Source organism: Apium graveolens, chromosome 4 (assembly GCF_009905375.1).
Source record: "Apium graveolens cultivar Ventura chromosome 4, ASM990537v1, whole genome shotgun sequence".
In the NCBI taxonomy this organism is placed as follows: domain Eukaryota; kingdom Viridiplantae; phylum Streptophyta; class Magnoliopsida; order Apiales; family Apiaceae; genus Apium; species Apium graveolens.
Genome location: NC_133650.1, coordinates 302,573,182 through 302,592,786, shown reverse-complemented (window position 1 = coordinate 302,592,786; position 19,605 = coordinate 302,573,182). Strand labels below are relative to the sequence as shown.

The 19,605-nt window shown below is 36.3% G+C and overlaps 2 protein-coding genes across 2 annotated transcripts; one reads left to right on the top strand and one right to left on the bottom strand.

The window, feature by feature from the left end:
• The first annotated feature begins 3,114 nt into the window (after positions 1-3,114).
• LOC141717267 (cytochrome P450 93A3-like) lies at positions 3,115-5,367 on the top strand. Its single transcript, XM_074519360.1, has 2 exons — positions 3,115-4,041; positions 4,482-5,367. The coding sequence occupies exons 1-2, from the start codon at positions 3,133-3,135 to the stop codon at positions 5,136-5,138; spliced, it is 1,566 nt and encodes a 521-aa protein (XP_074375461.1). The 5' UTR covers positions 3,115-3,132; the 3' UTR covers positions 5,139-5,367.
• A 9,427-nt stretch (positions 5,368-14,794) lies between these two features.
• LOC141717266 (phenolic glucoside malonyltransferase 1-like) lies at positions 14,795-16,530 on the bottom strand. The gene has a single exon (XM_074519359.1). The coding sequence runs from the start codon at positions 16,486-16,488 to the stop codon at positions 15,079-15,081; it is 1,410 nt and encodes a 469-aa protein (XP_074375460.1). The 5' UTR covers positions 16,489-16,530; the 3' UTR covers positions 14,795-15,078.
• Positions 16,531-19,605: the final 3,075 nt, after the last annotated feature.

Genomic DNA, 19,605 nt, shown 5'->3' with positions numbered 1-19,605 from the left:
TTTTTTAATATTTTTTTCATATGACTAAAATTGATATATCTTAACATCCGTACGATTGGATCGTCGAAAAAATCATTTTAAAAATTAATCTTGTCAATCGGGAACGAGTCTCGTTGTCGGGAGGGGTACATTAGCTGGATTTTTCTAATCCTGACATGAAAGATGAATTTCAAATATTTTAATAATTTTTTTATATGACTAAAATTGATATATCTTAACATCCGTACGGTTGGATTGTCGAAAAAATCATTTTAAAAATTAATCTTGTCAATCGGGAACGAGTCTCGTTGTCGGGAGGGGTACATTAACTGGATTTTTCTAATCCTGACATGCAAGATGAATTTCAAATTTTTTAACAATTTTTTCATATGACTAAAATTGATATATCTTAACATCCGTACGGTTGGATCGTCTAAAAATTCATTTTAAAAATTAATCTTGTCAATCGGGAACGAGTCTCGTTGTCGGGAGGGGTACATTAACTGGATTTTTCTAAACATGACATGCAAGATGAATTTCAAATTTTTTAATGTTTTTTTCATATAACTAAAATTGATATATCTTAACATCCGTACGGTTGGATCATCGAAAAAATCATTTTAAAAATTAATCTTGTCAATCGGGAACGAGTCTCGTTGTCGGGAGGGGTACATTAACAGGATTTTTCTAATCTTGACATGCAAGATGAATTTCAAATTTTTTAATAATTTTTTCATATGATTAAAATTGATATATCTTAACATCTGTACGGTTGGATCGTCGAAAAATTCATTTTAAAAATTAATCTTGTCAATCGGGAACGAGTCTCGTTGTCGGGAGGGGTACATTAACTGGATTTTTCTAAACATGACATGCAAGATGAATTTCAAATTTTTTAATATTTTTTTCATATGACTAAAATTGATATATCTTAACATCCGTACGGTTGGATCGTCGAAAAAATTATTTTAAAAATTAATCTTGTCAATCGGGAACGAGTCTCGTTGTCGGGAGGGGTATATTAACTGGATTTTTCTAATCCTAACATGCAAGATGAATTTCAAAATTTTTAATAATTTTTTCATATGACTAAAATTGATAAATCTTAACATCCGTACGGTTGGATCATCGAAAAAATTATTTAAAAATTTAACTTGTTAACCGGGAATCTCATTTTATACAGTAATACTTTTACAATGGTTTCCTTGAAATACCATTGTGTAGAGATAAACTAAGACAACGCTTTTTTTATTATAAAACCGTTGTGTAAGCATATCAGCTTTTTTCAATCTAACGGCTAATATCTAATCTCATTTCAATCAAGGGCTATCATTTCGACACTTCAGCAATTCGAGTAAAATGTTTACAACCTATCATCGGGTGCCACCTCATCAGGTGGTGCCCATTGAAATTATAAAAAAATTATTTCAGACAACTGTTTTATTCCGTTGTATGAAGGTATCTAAGACAACCCTTTTAAAAACTGTTACACAACGTAATATCTAAAAGCTTGTATGAGACCAACTAAGACAACACTTTTGTTTTAACATAAAACCGTTGTATAAGAATATCATCTATTTTTCGATCTAACGGCCCATATCAAATCTCATATAAATGAAGGGCTCACATTTCGCCACCTCATCTATCCTTGTGAATGATTTACCACCTATCACGTGTTGCCACCTCAATACGTGATACCCACTGAAATTCCTCAGACAACTGTTTTATTTCGTTGTTTGATAGTTTGGAGGACAACCTTTCTGAAAAACCGTTGTCTAAATTACACAATGTAATGTCAAAATTGTTGTCTTCTATCCCTATATGTTAACATAGTAACAACGGTTTGTAATCGTTGTGTTAAAGATCTACAACAACACTATATTTAAAAAACCGTTGTCTGACTCGATGAGAGGATACAACTTGTACAACAGTTTAAAAAAGATGGATATCTGTTGTTTGTTCTGGAGCTCATACAACTGTTTTTTCTGCAAAATCAATTCACCGTTGTATGATTTTTTAGGACGACGGTTTTTTTTTAACCATTGTCTGTCAAGTGTTGTCTGATTGCAAATTTCTTGTAGTGATAGCCAAAACCTAAATAATACTAAAGAAAATTAGCCTAACAATGGAAATTATTAAAACTATTATAATAATGAAATTATTGAATAATAATAATTATTATATAGGTTGCCACAAAATAGCACAGGAAAACAATAGAAAGGCATATTATAACAACAAACTATCCAGTAATATTCCATAGGTTAATATAGACTTACCAGACAAATCATAATGTCTAGGCATGTCACGTTTAGCACTTGATGTTATAATGTGATCAAAGACCAAATCAATGATATAATTGTGACAGGCACAAATAGAATGTACGTAGACAAACGGAAAAGGTTCAATATAATCGAAGAAGATCATTTGTGGCATCAAGTTTTAGCTTGTGGAAACAGTAATATAGGCAAGACTAGATGCTGAATTGAGAGGCTTGTTTTATTGTGTATTGGACACGACCGACTGATGATTAAGTAAATTTATCACCTGAACTGTAGATGACAACAAAGTGAAGGCAAACAGAGACTATTAGAGACAAAAGTGTGGATACATTAAGCAACCAAGTTGATAATCTTGACATTATAAAATTGGAGAATGTCACTTGTCTGGTGCCGGCTCAGACTTAGCGTTAAAACTGCAGTCTACATAAAATATGTGTCACAATCTAAACGATGATCTGTTTGGAAATTAGATTTTGGTAGTTAAGTGATTGAAATTGCTTTGGTCACATAAAACTAATCTTGAAAAAAACTACTCGGAGGAGCGTTTAGATGATTTTTCATGTGTCCCGTGAAAATACAAAGAACTAATTAAAATATTTATTTACGAATCAGTTTTATTCAAAACAGTTAAATTTAATCCGCTTATCAAAACAACTTCTCAATCAGCTAGTCAAAACAGTTAATCTAACCGCTAATTCGCTAATTGTTAAACAGGACCAGATCATTATCGGTCTTAATCAATATGACTTGGTTACTTAATTGGAAACAAAACTTCACAATTATACCTACTCAACCAGATTGTGCTTAGTATATATAAACTGCATCATGTAGAATTTGAACACCACATTGCCTCTTCTTCTTCAAGTTAACTTTCATGGCAGATTTTCAAGTTTATGTGTTTTACTTCTTCATTTGGCTCATCCCAACCATCATTCTACGAGCCATATTTAGAAGTCGAAAAACCTCTAGCCTTCCACCTAGCCCTCTTAAAATTCCTATCATTGGTCATCTCCACCTTCTTGCTCCTATACCACATCAGGCCCTTCACAAGCTCTCAACACGTTATGGACCTTTAATCCATATCTTTCTCGGCTCTTATCCTTGTATTGTTGCCTCATCTCCTGAAATGGCGAAAGAGTTTCTCAAAACACACGAGGCATCATGGTCAGACAGGCCTCAAACTGAGGCCACGGATTACCTAACATATGGTTCACAAGACTTTTCATTTGCTCCATATGGACCATACTGGAAGTTCGTAAAGAAGCTATGCATGTCTGAGCTTCTTGGAGGTCGAACTCTTGATCTTCTTCAACCAGTTAGACAGCAAGAGATTGAGAGTATGGTGAATGTAATGTTGAAAAATGCCAAAGTTGGAAAGGCTGTTGATATTGGAGCTGAGCTTATGAGGCTGACCAACAATGTAATTTCAAGAATGCTTATGAGGGAGAGGTGTTCAGAGAATGAGGATGAAGCTGGAGAAGTTAAGAACTTAATTAAAGAGGTAGCTGAAATTACAGGGAAGTTTAATGTCTCCGATTATATATGGTTTTGCAAGAATTTGGATTTACAAGGAATAAGGAAGAGGCTAGTGGATATACGCGGAAGGTTTGACAAAATGATGGAGAGGATTATAGAGGAGCACACAGACGTGAGGAGGAAGAGGAAAGAAAATAGCAATGGGGGACACGCAGAAAAGGACTTGCTTGATATATTACTCGATATATCAGAAGACGAGAGCCTTGAGATTAAACTGAGCAGAGAGAACATCAAGGCTTTCATACTGGTAACATATATCTAATCTAACACTGCACGTTAATAGTCACTAATATTTTCTCAATTTCTCCAATTAATTGCTTTACATTTTTCTAAGATTCTTAAACTTTCAGAAATAATCATCACCATAAACATGTCTATGAGCACAGAAAATGACAGTCCCTTTTCTTAAATTCATGACACTAACACATTTAGGAATTAGGGTAAATCCTAAAACAAAGTCAAACTGCATAAAAAAATATGGCACTTTTCTCAACATGCCAATATGTAAGCAGTAGCTTGGCCTGCAGAGATTCCGGAGTTGATTAAGTCATCTTGCATTAATAAATTACATATGTAAGCAGTTGACTTCTATTTCATGTTCTTCATTCAGTTGGAGAGTAATTTTACATTTAATGTTTGGAAGATAATCACAGTTGAGACATAACTTATTCTTGCATAAAATTGCAGGATGTATTTGTAGCTGGAACAGAAACTTCTGCCATCACAACAGAATGGGCGCTAGCAGAGCTAATCAACCATCCAAACATCATGAAAAAAGCTCGACAAGAAATAGATACTGTTGTTGGAAAGAACAAATTAGTTGAAGAATCTGATATCGCAAATCTCCCTTACCTTCAAGCTATTGTAAAAGAAACACTAAGACTTCACCCTACTGGTCCACTAATAGTAAGAGAAGCAAGTGAAGATAGTACCATTGCTAATTACCACATACCAGCCAAAACTAGACTATTCGTTAATGTTTGGGCTCTTGGCCGAGATTCAAACTACTGGGAAAATGCACTTGAATTTAAACCTGAAAGATATTTAATGAGTAGTGAAGATATCAGGGATGGAAAGAGTCAGTTGGATGTTAGAGGGCAACATTTTCATCTGTTGCCATTTGGAAGTGGACGGAGAGGATGTCCCGGGACTTCACTAGCATTGCAGGTTGTCCAAACAACTCTTGCTGTATTGATACAATGTTTTGAATGGGAAGTAAGAGGCGAAGGGAAGAATGGTGAGAATACTGTGAACATGGAAGAAGGTATAGGTCTGACACTCCCCAGGGCTCATCCTTTGGTTTGTGTACCAGTTGCTAGGCTCGATCCATTTCCATCCAAGTAGGATCTGAGTCAATATGATTGTACCTGTGCTTTTATGCTGTTTTTATGGTCATTTACAGCATGCCTTTATTTCCTAATAGATTTTTATCGTACATTTGGCAACTTTGGTTGGCAACCATGCAACTCCATTAAGTTAGTAATCAAAAAAGCCAAGCCACGTGAGCGTTGGCAAGCTCTAAAGGAGTTGCTCTTATCACATATACAAATCAAGAGACAAACTCTTTGTAAGAAGAACAATGGAAAAACTGCATAGAATCTGCTGCAATGCGAGGCTTTTTGTATTATATATTTGACACGATCTTGGGTATTTGATACGACCGACTATGAAAATATTGGTCACCCAGCTATATATGACCACATAGTTGAGACACAAAAAGAATTAGAAACAACTGTGCCAATATTAAGCAACCAAGTTGATAATTATGACATTAATTATATTGTTGATGCCTGTATAATACTCAGCTTTTAAACTACAGTCCATAGAAATGACTTAATTACTTAATTGTACTAATTCAACAAAGAGATATTGCGCGGAAATTACATTGCCTCTTCTTTAAGTTCAGATTATCATGGAGAATTTTCAAGTTTACCTAGTGTATTTCTTCATTTGGCTCATCCAAACCATTTACTGCGAGCCACATTTAGAAGTCGAACTGCTTCTAGCCTTCCACCAAGCCCAATCAAATTTCCAATTATTGGCCATCTCCACCTTCTTGCTCTGATACCACATCAGGCTCTTCACAAGCTCTCGAAACGTTATGGACCTTTAATCCATATATTCCTTGGCTCTAATCATTCTATTGTTGCCTCGGAAATGGCGAAAGAGTTTCTTAAAACACATGAGGCATCTTGGTCAGACAGGCCTCACATTGAGGCCACCGAGTACCTACCTAACATATGGTTCACAAAACTTTTCGTTTGCTCCGTATGGACCATACTGGAAGTTTGTAAAGAAACTATGCATGTCTGAGCTTCTTGTTGGTCAAATCTTGATCGTCTTCAACCAGTTAGACACCAAAAGATGAGAGTATGGTGAATGTGATGTTGAAAAAGGCCAAAGCTAGACATGCTGTTGATATTGGAGGCGAGCGTATAAGGCTTATAGGGGAGCACAGAGAGGTGAGGTCGAAAAGGAAAGAAAGTGGCATGGAGAAAGACTTACTTGATATCTTGCTCGACATATCAGAAGATGAGAGCCTTGAGATTAAGTCGAGCAGAGTGAACATCAAGGCTTTCATACTGGTAAGTGCTAACTTATATCTTGCCTAATACTAAATATTAGTCGTCTTGCTATATGCATTCTCTTCTGCTAAAGTATAGAAGTCATTAATATAATTTTTCGTTGTTTTGTTTAATTGCTATAAAATCATCTTAAAATTCCCAAATAGTCAGTCATTATCATCAGGTACTAATTGTTATTTTAACTTATGCTTGTACTAAATTGCAGTATGTATTTTGGAGCCGGAACAGATACTGCAGCCATCACAACAGAATGGGCACTTGCAGAACTAATCAACCATCCAAACATTATGAGAAAAGCTAGACAAGAAATAGATACTGTTGTTGGGAAGAACAGATTGGTAGAAGAATCTGTTGGAAAATATGGGTATAAGTCCCATATTGGTAAGTCATATTTTTGAGCATTATGACTAAAAGATGTGTGAGATATGATGATATTCTCTTAATAATGGAAATTATTATTTTCCATTAGAATTTGGCTCAAATATTATGGCATAAATTAATTTGATTTTGTTTCAGATTAATTGATATGGTGTATGTCTTGATATATTTAATCTGATTCTGTTTCAGATTATTTATGGAATAGAGTAGCTTGCAAGTATTACACCGATTCCATAATTAATGATATTTAATTATGGAAAAGAGTAGCGCACAAGTTTATCTACACCTATATAAACACCTCTAAGGCGTTAGGGTTAGACACACCAAAAACATATTCGCCTCTAAACACAAATCTCTCTCTCTCGGTGATAGTTTCGTGCCCGTTCAAGCTCGCTGAAGGTGCTCGTTATCCGTAACGCCGCCGCTACCTCGTTTTATCCTGGGAGGCTATCGACTCGCACATACGGTGAGAGGCGAAATAGCTTTAAGGAGACAGTTTCAACTGGACTCGAGGATCTCTCTTCTGTTTATATCTTTTCTTCCTCCGTTTGATTTCGTTTACTCACGCACACACTTGTTTGATTATTTGTATTAATCGCAGATTGTTTTCACAATCTTAAAGCTATTTATTTTATATACATCTGTGACTGATACATCTGTATCTGCTTATTTTGTTGAGTAACAGATCGATGGAGAACCAAACTGTGAACGATTCGATGAACATGACGGCTGATCCCAACGCACAGATCACTGGATCTGATGGGGTTCACCAGCAGCCGATTAACCCTAACGCACGGATCGTACGATCTGATGGGGGTCAAACGCCTGTTGGACATGTGCCTTCGGGACATGTGCCTGTGGGACACATTGTCATTGGACAGTTTAGTGTTCCTCTTGGACAGATATCGGCAGGATTCACTCCTCCGATCATACCTGCGGTGCCTACTGGTGTGCATACACCTGTAGTACAGACGCACGTACCATCTGTTCCACCCGTGGTGCCTGCTGCACCTGTTATGCCAACTGTGCCTGCTGCACATGCTGAAAAACCTGAGAAGTTCAACGGAACGAACTTCAAACGTTGGCAACAAAAGATGCACTTTTATCTGACCACGTTGCATATGGATCGCTTCCTTAAGGAAGAACCACCGTTGCTCACTGCTGAGAGTAACATGCAGACTGTGTATGCTACTGATGCTTGGAAGCACTCCGACTACATCTGTCGGAACTATGTGTTAAATTGTTTGTCTGACTCGTTGTATAACGTATACAGCGCGAAGCCAACAGCTAAGGTCTTATGGGAGTCACTTGACCATAAGTATAAAACCGAGGACGCTGGGGCAAAGAAGTGGATTGTTGGCCGCTTTCTTGATTATAAGATGGCAGACTCTAAGACTGTGGTCAGTCAGGTGCAGGAACTGCAGGTGATCATTCATGACATTCATGCTGAGGGAATGGTCATAAGTGAGTCTTTCCAAGTTGCTGCAGTTATTGAAAAGCTTCCACCTGGATGGAAAGATTTCAAGAACTACCTTAAGCACAAGCGAAAGGAGATGTCTATGGAGGATCTTATTGTTAGACTTCGTATTGAAGAAGACAACAGAGGGTCCGAGAAGAAAGTTAACGTTGCCACTGAGAAGGCAAACATGGTGGAGCATGCTCAAAGCTCCAAGCCCAAGAAGGCTAATTCTGGTAAAGGGGCAAAGCTGGCACCCAAGGGAGGGATTTCGAAGTCGAAATTTCAAGGGAAGTGCTACAACTGTGATAAAGTTGGTCATAGGTCTTCTGACTGCAAGAAGCCCAAGAAGCCCAACAAGAAGAAAGAAGCAAACATGGTAGAGAATATCTCCAAGGAGATGGGTGACATAGACCTCTGTGCTACGGTCTCTTAAGTGAACCTGGTCGGTTCTAATCCACGTGAATGGTGGATTGATACTGGTGCTACTAGGCATGTTTGCTCAGACAAGGCGGTTTTCTCTAGCCTCAAAGCTTCCGATGCTGGTGAGAAGCTCTACATGGGGAATTTAGCAACTTCTACCATTGAGGGTGAAGGCACGGTGATCCTGAAGATGACCTCTGGGAAGAATCTGACTTTGAAGAATGTACTTTATGTGCCTGATATTCGCAAGAACCTTGTGTCTGGTTCTCTGTTGAATAAGCATGGCTTTCGCATTGTAATAGAGTTAGATAAAGTTATTTTGTCTAAGAGTGGTATGTTTGTAGGCAAGGGTTATTTAACTGATGGGCTTTTTAAGCTCAATGTAATGTCCGTTAAGGACGATAATGAAATAAAGAATTCTTCTGCTTACTTGCTTGAGTCTCCTAATTTATGGAATGCTAGATTAGGACATGTAAATTATGACACTTTACGACGTTTAAGTGCAAAAGAATACATACCTAAACTTACTATCGATCCAAAACATAAGTGTGAGACTTGTGTTGAGGCAAAATTAACGAGATCATCATTCAAACGTGTGGAAAGGAACACCAAAGTGCTAGACCTAATACATAGCGACATATGTGATTTAAAATTCGCTCCAACAAGAGGAGGAAACAAGTATTTTATTACATTCATTGATGATTGTACAAAATACTGCTATGTATATTTGTTGAAAAGCAAAGACGAAGCTATAGATAAATTTAAAATCTATAAGGAAGAAGTTGAGACACAACAAACTGAGAAAATCAAAACGATACGAAGTGATCGTGGAGGTGAATATGTTGAACCGTTTGGGGAATTCTGTTCACAACATGGTATAATCCATGAGGTCACTGCACCATACTCCCCTCAGTCAAATGGTGTGGCTGAAAGGAAGAATCGCACTCTGAAAGAGATGATGAATGCGATGTTGTTAAGCTCTGGGCTCCCATAATCGATGTGGGGAGAAGCCATCTTAAGCGCAAATAATATTTTAAATATTACGATGCGCAAGAATAAGGATGTAAGTCCTTATGAAATGTGGAAGAAAAAGAAACCAAGTTACCAACACCTGAAAGTGTGGGGGTGCCTTGCAAAGGTACTGATCCCTACACCGAAGAAGGTGAAGATAGGTCCTAAGACTGTGGATTGTGTCTTCATCGGATATCCTCCACACAGCACTGCATATCGGTTTCTTGTTCATGAATCCAAGATTCCTGATATTCAAAAGAATACCATTATGGAATCAAGAAATGCCTCATTTTTTGAGACGATGTTTCCCTGTAATCCAGGAAACCAACAACCTACAACGTCTAAACGATCTCATGAGTCTATAGATGACGATAATGAGAGTGACGAAAGTGAAGACGAAAATGTGGGGGTAGTGAGAAGGAGCAAAAGACAACGAACGGAAAAATCCTATGGGTCTGATTTTATGACCTATTTGCTCGAAGAAGGTGACCCAAAAACTTATAAGGAGGCGGTTACCTCACCTGATGGGCCTATGTGGAAAGAGGCCATCAAGAATGAAGTTGATTCAATTATGCAAAATCATATTTGGGAATTAGTGGACTTGCCAACTGGTTGCAAACCATTAGGTAGCAAGTGGGTTTTCAAGAAGAAGTTGAAAACTGATGGCACTATTGATAAGTATAAGGCCAGACTTGTAATTAAAGGATACAAGCAACAAAAAGGCCTTGATTACTTTGATACATATTCTCCTGTAACGAGAATAACGTCCATAAGGATGATGTTTGCTATTGCTGCAATGCGTAATCTAACTGTACATCAAATGGATGTGAAAATAGCTTTCCTAAATGGAGATATAGATGAAGAAATCTATATGGAACAACCTGAAGGGTTTGTTGTCCCAGGACAAGAAAGGAAAGTGTTTAGATTGGTGAAATCATTGTATGGTTTGAAACAAGCGCCTATGAAATGGCATGAAAAATTTGATGAGGTCGTGCTGGCCAATGGTTTCAAAATTAATGAATGTGATAGCTGTGCCTATTACAAGGATAACGAGAACAACTATGTCAAGGAGAATGACAATGGCTATGTCATGATGACACTATATATAGATGATCTACTTATTGCTGGAAGCAATGATAAAGTTATCAAATCTACAAAGGACATGTTGAAATCAAGGTTCGACATGAAAGATATGGGACTAGCAAATGTAATTCTGGGAATTCAAATTTCTAGAACATCAGAGGGTCTCGCATTAAGTCAACCACATTATGTTGACAAGATCCTTGAGAAGTTTCTTAAGGATGACTTTGAGAAAGCTAGGACACTTGTGGATATGACTTTGCACCTATCCAAGAACAAAGGTGTAGCTGTTTCCCAATTGGAATATTCGAGGATAATTGGTAGTCTGATGTACCTCATGAGTTGTACAAGACCAGACATTGCATACTCAATTAGCAAGTTGAGTAGGTTTACGAGTAATCCGGGAGCTGATCACTGGAAAGCGATTATAAGGGTACTAAGGTACTTGAGGGGAACTCGAGACTATGGACTGCACTATGGCAGATACCCAGCAGTATTAGAAGGATATACTGACGCAAATTGGATATCTAGCAAGAAAGCACTTAAGTCTACGAGTGGCTATGTGTTTACATTAGCTGGAGCGGCAATATCATGGAAATCCTCAAAACAAACGGTGATAACTCATTCCACGATGGAAGCTGAGTTTGTGGCACTAGATAAATGCGTCGAAGAGGCTGAATATCTACGTCAGTTTCTGGAGGATATTCCAAGATGGCCAAAGCCTGTAACTGCAATAGGGATTCACTGTGATAGTCAATCCGCTATTGGCAGAGCACAGAGCACGATGTATAATGGAAAGTCTCGTCATATACGACGACGACACAGTTCCATTAGACAATTGATCTCAACCGGAATTATCACTATTGACTATATACCGTCAAAGGATAATATCGCGGATCCACTAACCAAAGGGTTATCAAGAGAAGTGGTTGAGAAATCATCGAGAGGGATGGGCCTTAAGCCTATTGCTTAACGGCATCATGGTGGACACCCAACCATTGCTGACTGGAGATCCCAAGAACTTGGTTCAATGGGACAACTAAATCATGATGACCAAATCACTGTGGGGGTAACCCCTGGCCTGTTCCTATGATGAGGAAACAGTGAGACCCGTAAGGTACGAGGTTAAGCTTTGAGCCTTTAATGATCTTTGATGAATACATGGAGCTCAGGAGTGAACGTATGGAATTCAGTTGAGTAAACGCGGGTTACTCTATAAGATAAAGATCACCTATGTGGGAGAGAAGTGGGGCCGCTTCAAAGGAGAATTGCGAGGCACAATTCTTTAGAAACTTCTGCAGAACCAGGACGATGTTCCATGGCCAAAATGGACATACTCATGAGAGCTGAACGAGTCAGAAACGATATAGTGATAAGTATATCATCGTTTACATAAACGGTCGAACAGTTCAAGGACAAGCACGTCTACTGTCTACCAGTAAAGTCGGTATGCTTACTCGAGCGAAGGTTCAAGGAGCATTCTCTACCTATCGTATGTTATATCTGATCGAAGAAACTATCACCAAGTCAAACTCCGTGTCTGTCTGTCTGTCTGTCTGGTGTGTGCTACTAAGATCACCAATCTCACCCATGTGGGGGATTGTTGAAAAATATGGGTATAAGTCCCATATTGGTAAGTCATATTTTTGAGCATTATGACTAAAAGATGTGTGAGATATGATGATATTCTCTTAATAATGGAAATTATTATTTTCCATTAGAATTTGGCTCAAATATTATGGCATAAATTAATTTGATTTTGTTTCAGATTAATTGATATGGTGTATGTCTTGATATATTTAATCTGATTCTGTTTCAGATTATTTATGGAATAGAGTATCTTGCAAGTATTACACCGATTCCATAATTAATGATATTTAATTATGAAAAAGAGTAGCGCACAAGTCTATCTACACCTATATAAACATCTCTAAGGCGTTAGGGTTAGACACACCAAAAACATATTCGCCTCTAAACACAAATCTCTCTCTCTCGGTGATAGTTTCGTGTCCGTTCAAGCTCGCTGAAGGTGCTAGTTATCCGTAACGCCGCCGCTACCTTGTTTTATTCTGGGAGGCTATCGGCTCGCACATACGGTGAGAGGCGAAATAGCTTTAAGGAGACAGTTTCAACTGGACTCGAGGATCTCTCTTCTGTCTATATCTTTTCTTCCTCCGTTTGATTTCGTTTACTCACGCACACACTTGTTTGATTATTTGTATTAATCGCAGATTGTTTTCACAGAATCTGATATCCATAATCTCCCTTACCATCAAGCTGTTGTAAAAGAAACACTAAGACTTCACCCTGCCAGAGAAGCGAGTAAAGATTGTGTCACTGCAAACTACCATATACCGGCCAAGACTAGACTCCTAGTTAATATTTAGGCTATTGGCCGAGATCCAAACCACTGGGAAAATGCACTTGAATTACAACATTTGCTGTATTAATACAATGTTTTGAATGGAAAGTAGGAGGTGAAGGGAAGAATGGTGAGAATACTGTGAACATGGAAGAAGGTATAGGTTTGACACTCCCCAGGGCTCATCCTTTGCTTTGTGTTCCGGTTGCTAGGCTTGATCCATTTCCATCCAGGCAGGGTCTAATTTTATATTATTGCACCTGTATTTTTATGCTGTTATATGCTAGTTTACGCAGGGAATGCTCGAATATCATCTTATACTCTTTAACACTACCTATATGATGTCGTATGCTCAGATTTTTTCCCCCTCTCTTTATTGTGTGATTATGCCAACGCTTCAGAATCATATAATTCCACTAATGTCAAATAATGATAGATATCATACAGAAGCTCCATGAATATTGGAAACAGAGCTTGAATAAAGGCCCTGGCCACCCGAGAGTTGAGACTAAGCGAGTAATCTATGTTGTGATGTTGCATAGCTTGTTAATTTCAGCTATGTTCATGTATGACTTCAGAAACATTGACGACAAAGATCAATTCTGCACTTCTAGGAAAACTTCAATTGTTGATCAACATAGAATCTTGAACATGATGGTGTAAATAAAATAATTAAGCGTAGTTAAAAAATTAAATCAAAATTGAAACAACATCAAATAATGTACTCCGTGTTTTGAAAGTATGATAAACGTTTGCACTTCATAATTTGACACCCCATGTCATCTAACAAGGGTGTCAAACCACGTCATGCCACGTGGCGCTGGCACCTTCTTGGCACCCCCATTGGAGATGCTCTTACCTTGTTATCTCAGGCCATCAGCTATGTTCTTGGGTAACTTCAGAAAAATTGACGACAAAGATCAGTGCTCCACTAGGAAATTATAACTTCAAGTGTTGATAATATAGAATCTTGAGCATGAAAGGATTATAACTAATTAGGCATAACTAGAAAATTAAAATATCAAAATTGAAACAACATCAAATGATATATGTCGTGTTTTTTTGGAAGTACTCTACACATTTGTACTTGACTGTTGAAGAGTGTAAGATCTTGTTTGAGTCTTCCTCTACCATCTTACGGTTTTTGATGAACTAGTTACTTAACATATGGTATCAGAGCTCGGTTTAGGGAGGGTCTCGGATTCGAGTCCTCCCAACCCGTGGTTACTTAACATTGACAATTTCGTAGATATATGTCCAAGTCAAAAACTATAGCAAAATTGCTAAAACCATGTGTGCATTGCTCAAAACTGCGGGCTACTTGTCACAATATGAAGACATGGCAATGCTATATATGCAACCTGATTGAAATGTATTGTTTTCTTTTCTTGGTTGACAGATGAGTTATTGATAAATTAACACCTTGCTTGTCAGTTTTATTTTGTTCTTAACTTTGTTTTCTCAGCAAGTTTGACACATTCTTACCTACATTTCTAACCTATCTAACAACTAAGACATAAACACTTGAACCGTTTTTAAGAAATCATGTCGCATGAGATTCACAGCTGAGGCTAGGGCGAAAACAGACTTGAATGCTTTTATAAACCAGTATAATTATATCTGGTGAACTTTACTTGGATTTGAATTAATTTGTTATCAGATTCTAGTCTTGCTTTTAAAGCGAAAATATTTATTCTTGCTGCCAAATAAATGACTAAATGAGAAAAGATTAGTCGAGCATCTGAAGATTACTTGGATTTACGCTAAAGAAGGAAAAGACTGCAGCATCTGAGAAACCGAACTCATGTAGTTACATGAAAGACCACCAAAAACCTTATTATTGTTTTAGTTGAAAGAGAAGTAGATTTTCGAACTCTTGTAATTGTGGGAGAATACATGAATATGCTCTATATCAGTACAAGGCTAGGCCATCAAGAACCTCATCACAAAGATAAATTGTTGAACATGTTGCCAACCAAGCATACTTTGTTAGTTGAGCAACCCTTGGGTGAAGATGGTAGTGAAAGCATCCATTTCATCTTTTGAGAAGCAAAATCCAAGTTCCAGATCACCCTCTGAATCCCTGGATCCAGCAAGCGCAAATTTCTCTGAAATAACTTTGTACTTTTTAGGTTTGCCCCACCCAAAATCTGCACTGTAATAGTCAAACTTTGGCGAACCAGCAACCCCAAAACTCATCTGGCCTTTCCTAGCTTCAATCCTGTCAAAAACCGTATCCATCCCTTTCAACACTCCCTCCTCATTGTTTATCTGTTCATCAAGAACCGTTCTTATTTTCTTAACTGCATTCCCAAAGCCTTCTTCTCCTACTAACTGGATGGTTTTTAGGGAAGTCCAACAACCCAAAACCGCATTTCCAAAATAATTGGAAGCTATTGGTGGATCCAGACGAGCCCTAGCGTCCATGGCAAACACAAAATTCTCCACTACCTCAGCTTCAACATTCGTCTCCTGACCTAGAGCTGCGCGTGCCTTTGCCATGCAAGTCCATACATAGGCACACACCGCCACAAAAGTCGATACATGTGGTACCTGGCCTGACACCAAGTTTTTAAGTCCATGGATCTGGGCTCGATTCATCACAAATGTGGCTTGAACCATTTTTTTCTTATCCCCTGCATGAGCAAAATCTTTCTGATATTCCTCTGCCATGCGCAAACTTTCCCTCAAGAAAATCGAGCCCATTCCATTGGGGTCTTTGATCACACTCCTATCATAAAATGGAAGGCTATCTAAATTCTTAAAATCATCTTCGCCAATAAGTTGCTTAGCACTAATTGACGTCCATGTCCTGATGAAATTGTACATAGATTTTCCATCAGCAACAACATGCGAGTTTCTGATTCCAACGCTGAATCCATGATCCCGAAACAAAGTCACTTGAAGAGCTAAAACAGGAGATACCATAACAGTACCATCTTCACTTGTATCAGTACTACCTCGTGGCAGTTCAGGAACAAGCGCGAGCAATTCCTCAACATCTCGAGCATCATTACCAGATAAATTCGTAAGTCCTTCAGAAGCAACACCACTAAACTCCGCTATAACTAGCGAAACCGAGTCACCATCCAAGTAACGAATTGCAGGGATGGTATTGTCAGAAAGAGTTGTGGGAATCAATAAATTACCGCAAAACCGATAGTAGTGTTCGAGAGTTGAGGCTAGTGATTTTTTAAGATGCGGAACAATTGTTTGAGTAAACTCAGTTGTAGAACAGGGGATTTCATAGAAGTAAACACGGCTAAGAGAAGGCCAGTTTAGCCAAAATATGTCGAAGAAAGTGAGGGGCAAAGTTTTAGTAACGGAGAGATCAAGTGATGGTGAAACACGGCAGTGATCGAGAACATCTACCATGTTGTTGCCTGGTGCATTAGTCATCGTACAATATTAGCAGTTAGCACTCTCAAATTTTAAGGAGAATCTAGGGGCTAACATAAATGTTGTCTTGTCTGAATTTTAAAATTGTACTTAATAGTGTTTTTTTCCAAGTCCCGATAATAGGACAAGTTTTAAAGTTTTCAGAATGGTTCCCAAATACAAAAATCATTTTTAATGAAGTTGTGAAAATATTGTCGGCTAATTTTTTATAAATCAAATGATACCAGCTATTTAAATACCACGAACAATAATGCATCATCTGTCATTCGTAAATATTTTGAGATCGTTTTGGGTACGTACTACATAGTAATGCTTCACAGGTAACCTCAATATTGCTGCATGTCCAAAAATGCTTTAAATAAATGTTTCAAAATAACATTTAACGTAAATTTATTTGCGAAACTCATATGTATGCACGAGAGATTCATTAATAACCTTTATTAATAAGCGAAACCCCTTTTTACATTGTACCATTAATTTTGGTTTACCAAATTTTTGGTACCACCAACTTTTGTTTTCACTTATTTATTCATGTATATCTTATAATTCTATTTTTGTATGTCTTTTAATTCTACTAAACTTTTGATTACACTATTTATTCATGTCATACTTCTAAATGTATTATAATTCTATTAATTTTGATTTTATTTTTGTTATTTTATACTTCTACATATCGTATGATTCTATTAATTTTAGTTTTACTTTTGTTTCCTTATACTTCTACCTATTAAATTTGGTTTTATTTTTGTTTCACCCTTTTGGCTTTTCTTAATTCCCTTATTGCTAATTCAATATATTATACGTGTTTGATTTCACCAACTTTTGATTTCACCCTTTTTGAATTTCATTATAACTCTAAATGTATAATTTTTATTCTTCTTTTCTTATATATATGATTTATAATATATATATATAGGGTAGCACTCCATGGAGTACCTTCTTATGTAGAGAATCGTGGAGAACCATTATTTAAAAAATATAAAATTTATAATTTATTTTATTTTTCATCATATATAGTTAAAATTTTTAATTATCAAATTAAAAATCGAAATTACACAATTTTTTATTTAAAAAATCATTGAAAAAGTTTAGATTGGTTCTATAGCAGAATCACAGTAGAATAACACTTATTAAAAATTATTATACTGTAAAATCAAATTTAAAATCAAGTAATTTTATCAAATTTTAATTGTTAAATTTTTTATTATATTTATATTCTAGATTAGCATCGAATTTTATATTTTTTAAAATAAAAATTTACAATTTATGATGAGATTCTATGATAAAAATAATGGTTCTCCACGGTTCTCCATATAAGATTGTTCTACACGGAGTAAAGGACTATATATATATATATATATATATATATATATATATATATATATATATACTATTTTACCCGGTTTTTAATTGCAATTCTTATATTAATTTTAACTCAGTAATCTTATTTGCTAGGGGTGTAAAAAAAACCGCTCAACCGCATTGAACCGCTTAACTGCTCGCAATCGAACCGCATTTTACGGATAATCGTGAAACACAGGATTGGTTACGGATTTAAATTTTAATAATCGCTTATTCGGTGTAAAAGAAGTTTCAAGATTCCCTCTGTAACTGTTTGTCTTATATACTAGCTTTAACACCTCTCTTATTCCTTTATTTAATTTTAGTTTGTTTCTGGGTAAAAAAATTCTCACCTGGATAGCTCTTCAACCAAAGATCAAAGTTCATTATAAATAACTCACCAAGAGTTATTAGTTATGTTTCATCTGTTAGAAGAGTGTGTTTAATTTTATCAGCTAAATAAATATTTTTTAACTATATTAGTGGGATAGTTTGTATTTAATTTTTGAATGTAAACTTATCAATAAATTTAATATATTAATATTTTGAATTATGTTTTTTACAAATTATTAATTATTTTATAACAAATGGTTGAACCGCAAACAGATCCGCAATAATCGCAAAATCGCAAAATCACAACTGTAAATAACGTGGTTAACCGCAACCGCCAATGCGATTGCGGATGACGATTTTCTAAAACTGCTCTTCGCGATTTGGTTTGACTTTTAACTCAAAACCGATCTGATCTGAACCGCGTACACCCCTACTATTTGCCATATGACTCAATAGTATATTTTATTGAAAAAATAAATATTTTGAAATAGTATAATAATTATAATCATTTTTTTATAATCATAACACAAATATCGTACTCAATAGTTTGAGGCTCTGTTTGGGATTGCTGTTAAAAATTGTTGTGCCGTTAGAAAAAGTGTTGCTGAAAAAAGTATTGTTCTAAAAATCAGATGACTGTTTGGTAATTTTTTTGATAAGTATATGTTTTGATTCAAAAAATTAAAAATAATAATGTTTTTGGTAAGGTTTGATGGTGAAATCAGCATCTGTTTCACGCAACAGCTAAAAAGCTGTTTTTTCTAAAAGCATGGAGGCACTTGCTTTCTGTAACAATAGCTTTTAGGCCAAAAGCACTTTTCCGAAAAGCAGTTTTTAAATTTTACCAAACAGTATTTTAACTAGGGGTGTACACACGAACCGCTCAACCGCATTCAACCGCGCAACCGCTCGCAACCGAACCGCATTTTGCGGATAATCGCGAAACGCGGGTTGGTTGTGGATTTAAATTTTAAAAACCGCTCATTCGCGGTTTGGATGCCGTTTTAAATTCTTGAAAATCGCAACCGCAACTCGCAACATATATTTATAATGAAATATATTTTCAAAAATGTAGTTGATATAATATAAATTAATAAGTATACACATTTATTAACTAATCTTAGATTAATGTTAAGACTTCGTTTATAAGATTCACAATCATTATAAGATATATAACGAAACAAATGGAAAATATAATCAACATGTAATTTTTTTTATTCCTTTTATTTTTTATTTTCTCTCGCCTCCATATTTTTGTATGTTTTTAATATTCTTGCTCTACACGGAGCATTAGTTTGTATTTTATTTTTGAATATAAATTTATCACGTAACTTAAATTTGAATTTATTAATATTCCAAATTTATTTTTTGCAAATTATTAATTATTTTAAAATAAGTGGTTGAACCGCAAACCGATCCGCAATAACCGCAAATTTGCAACCA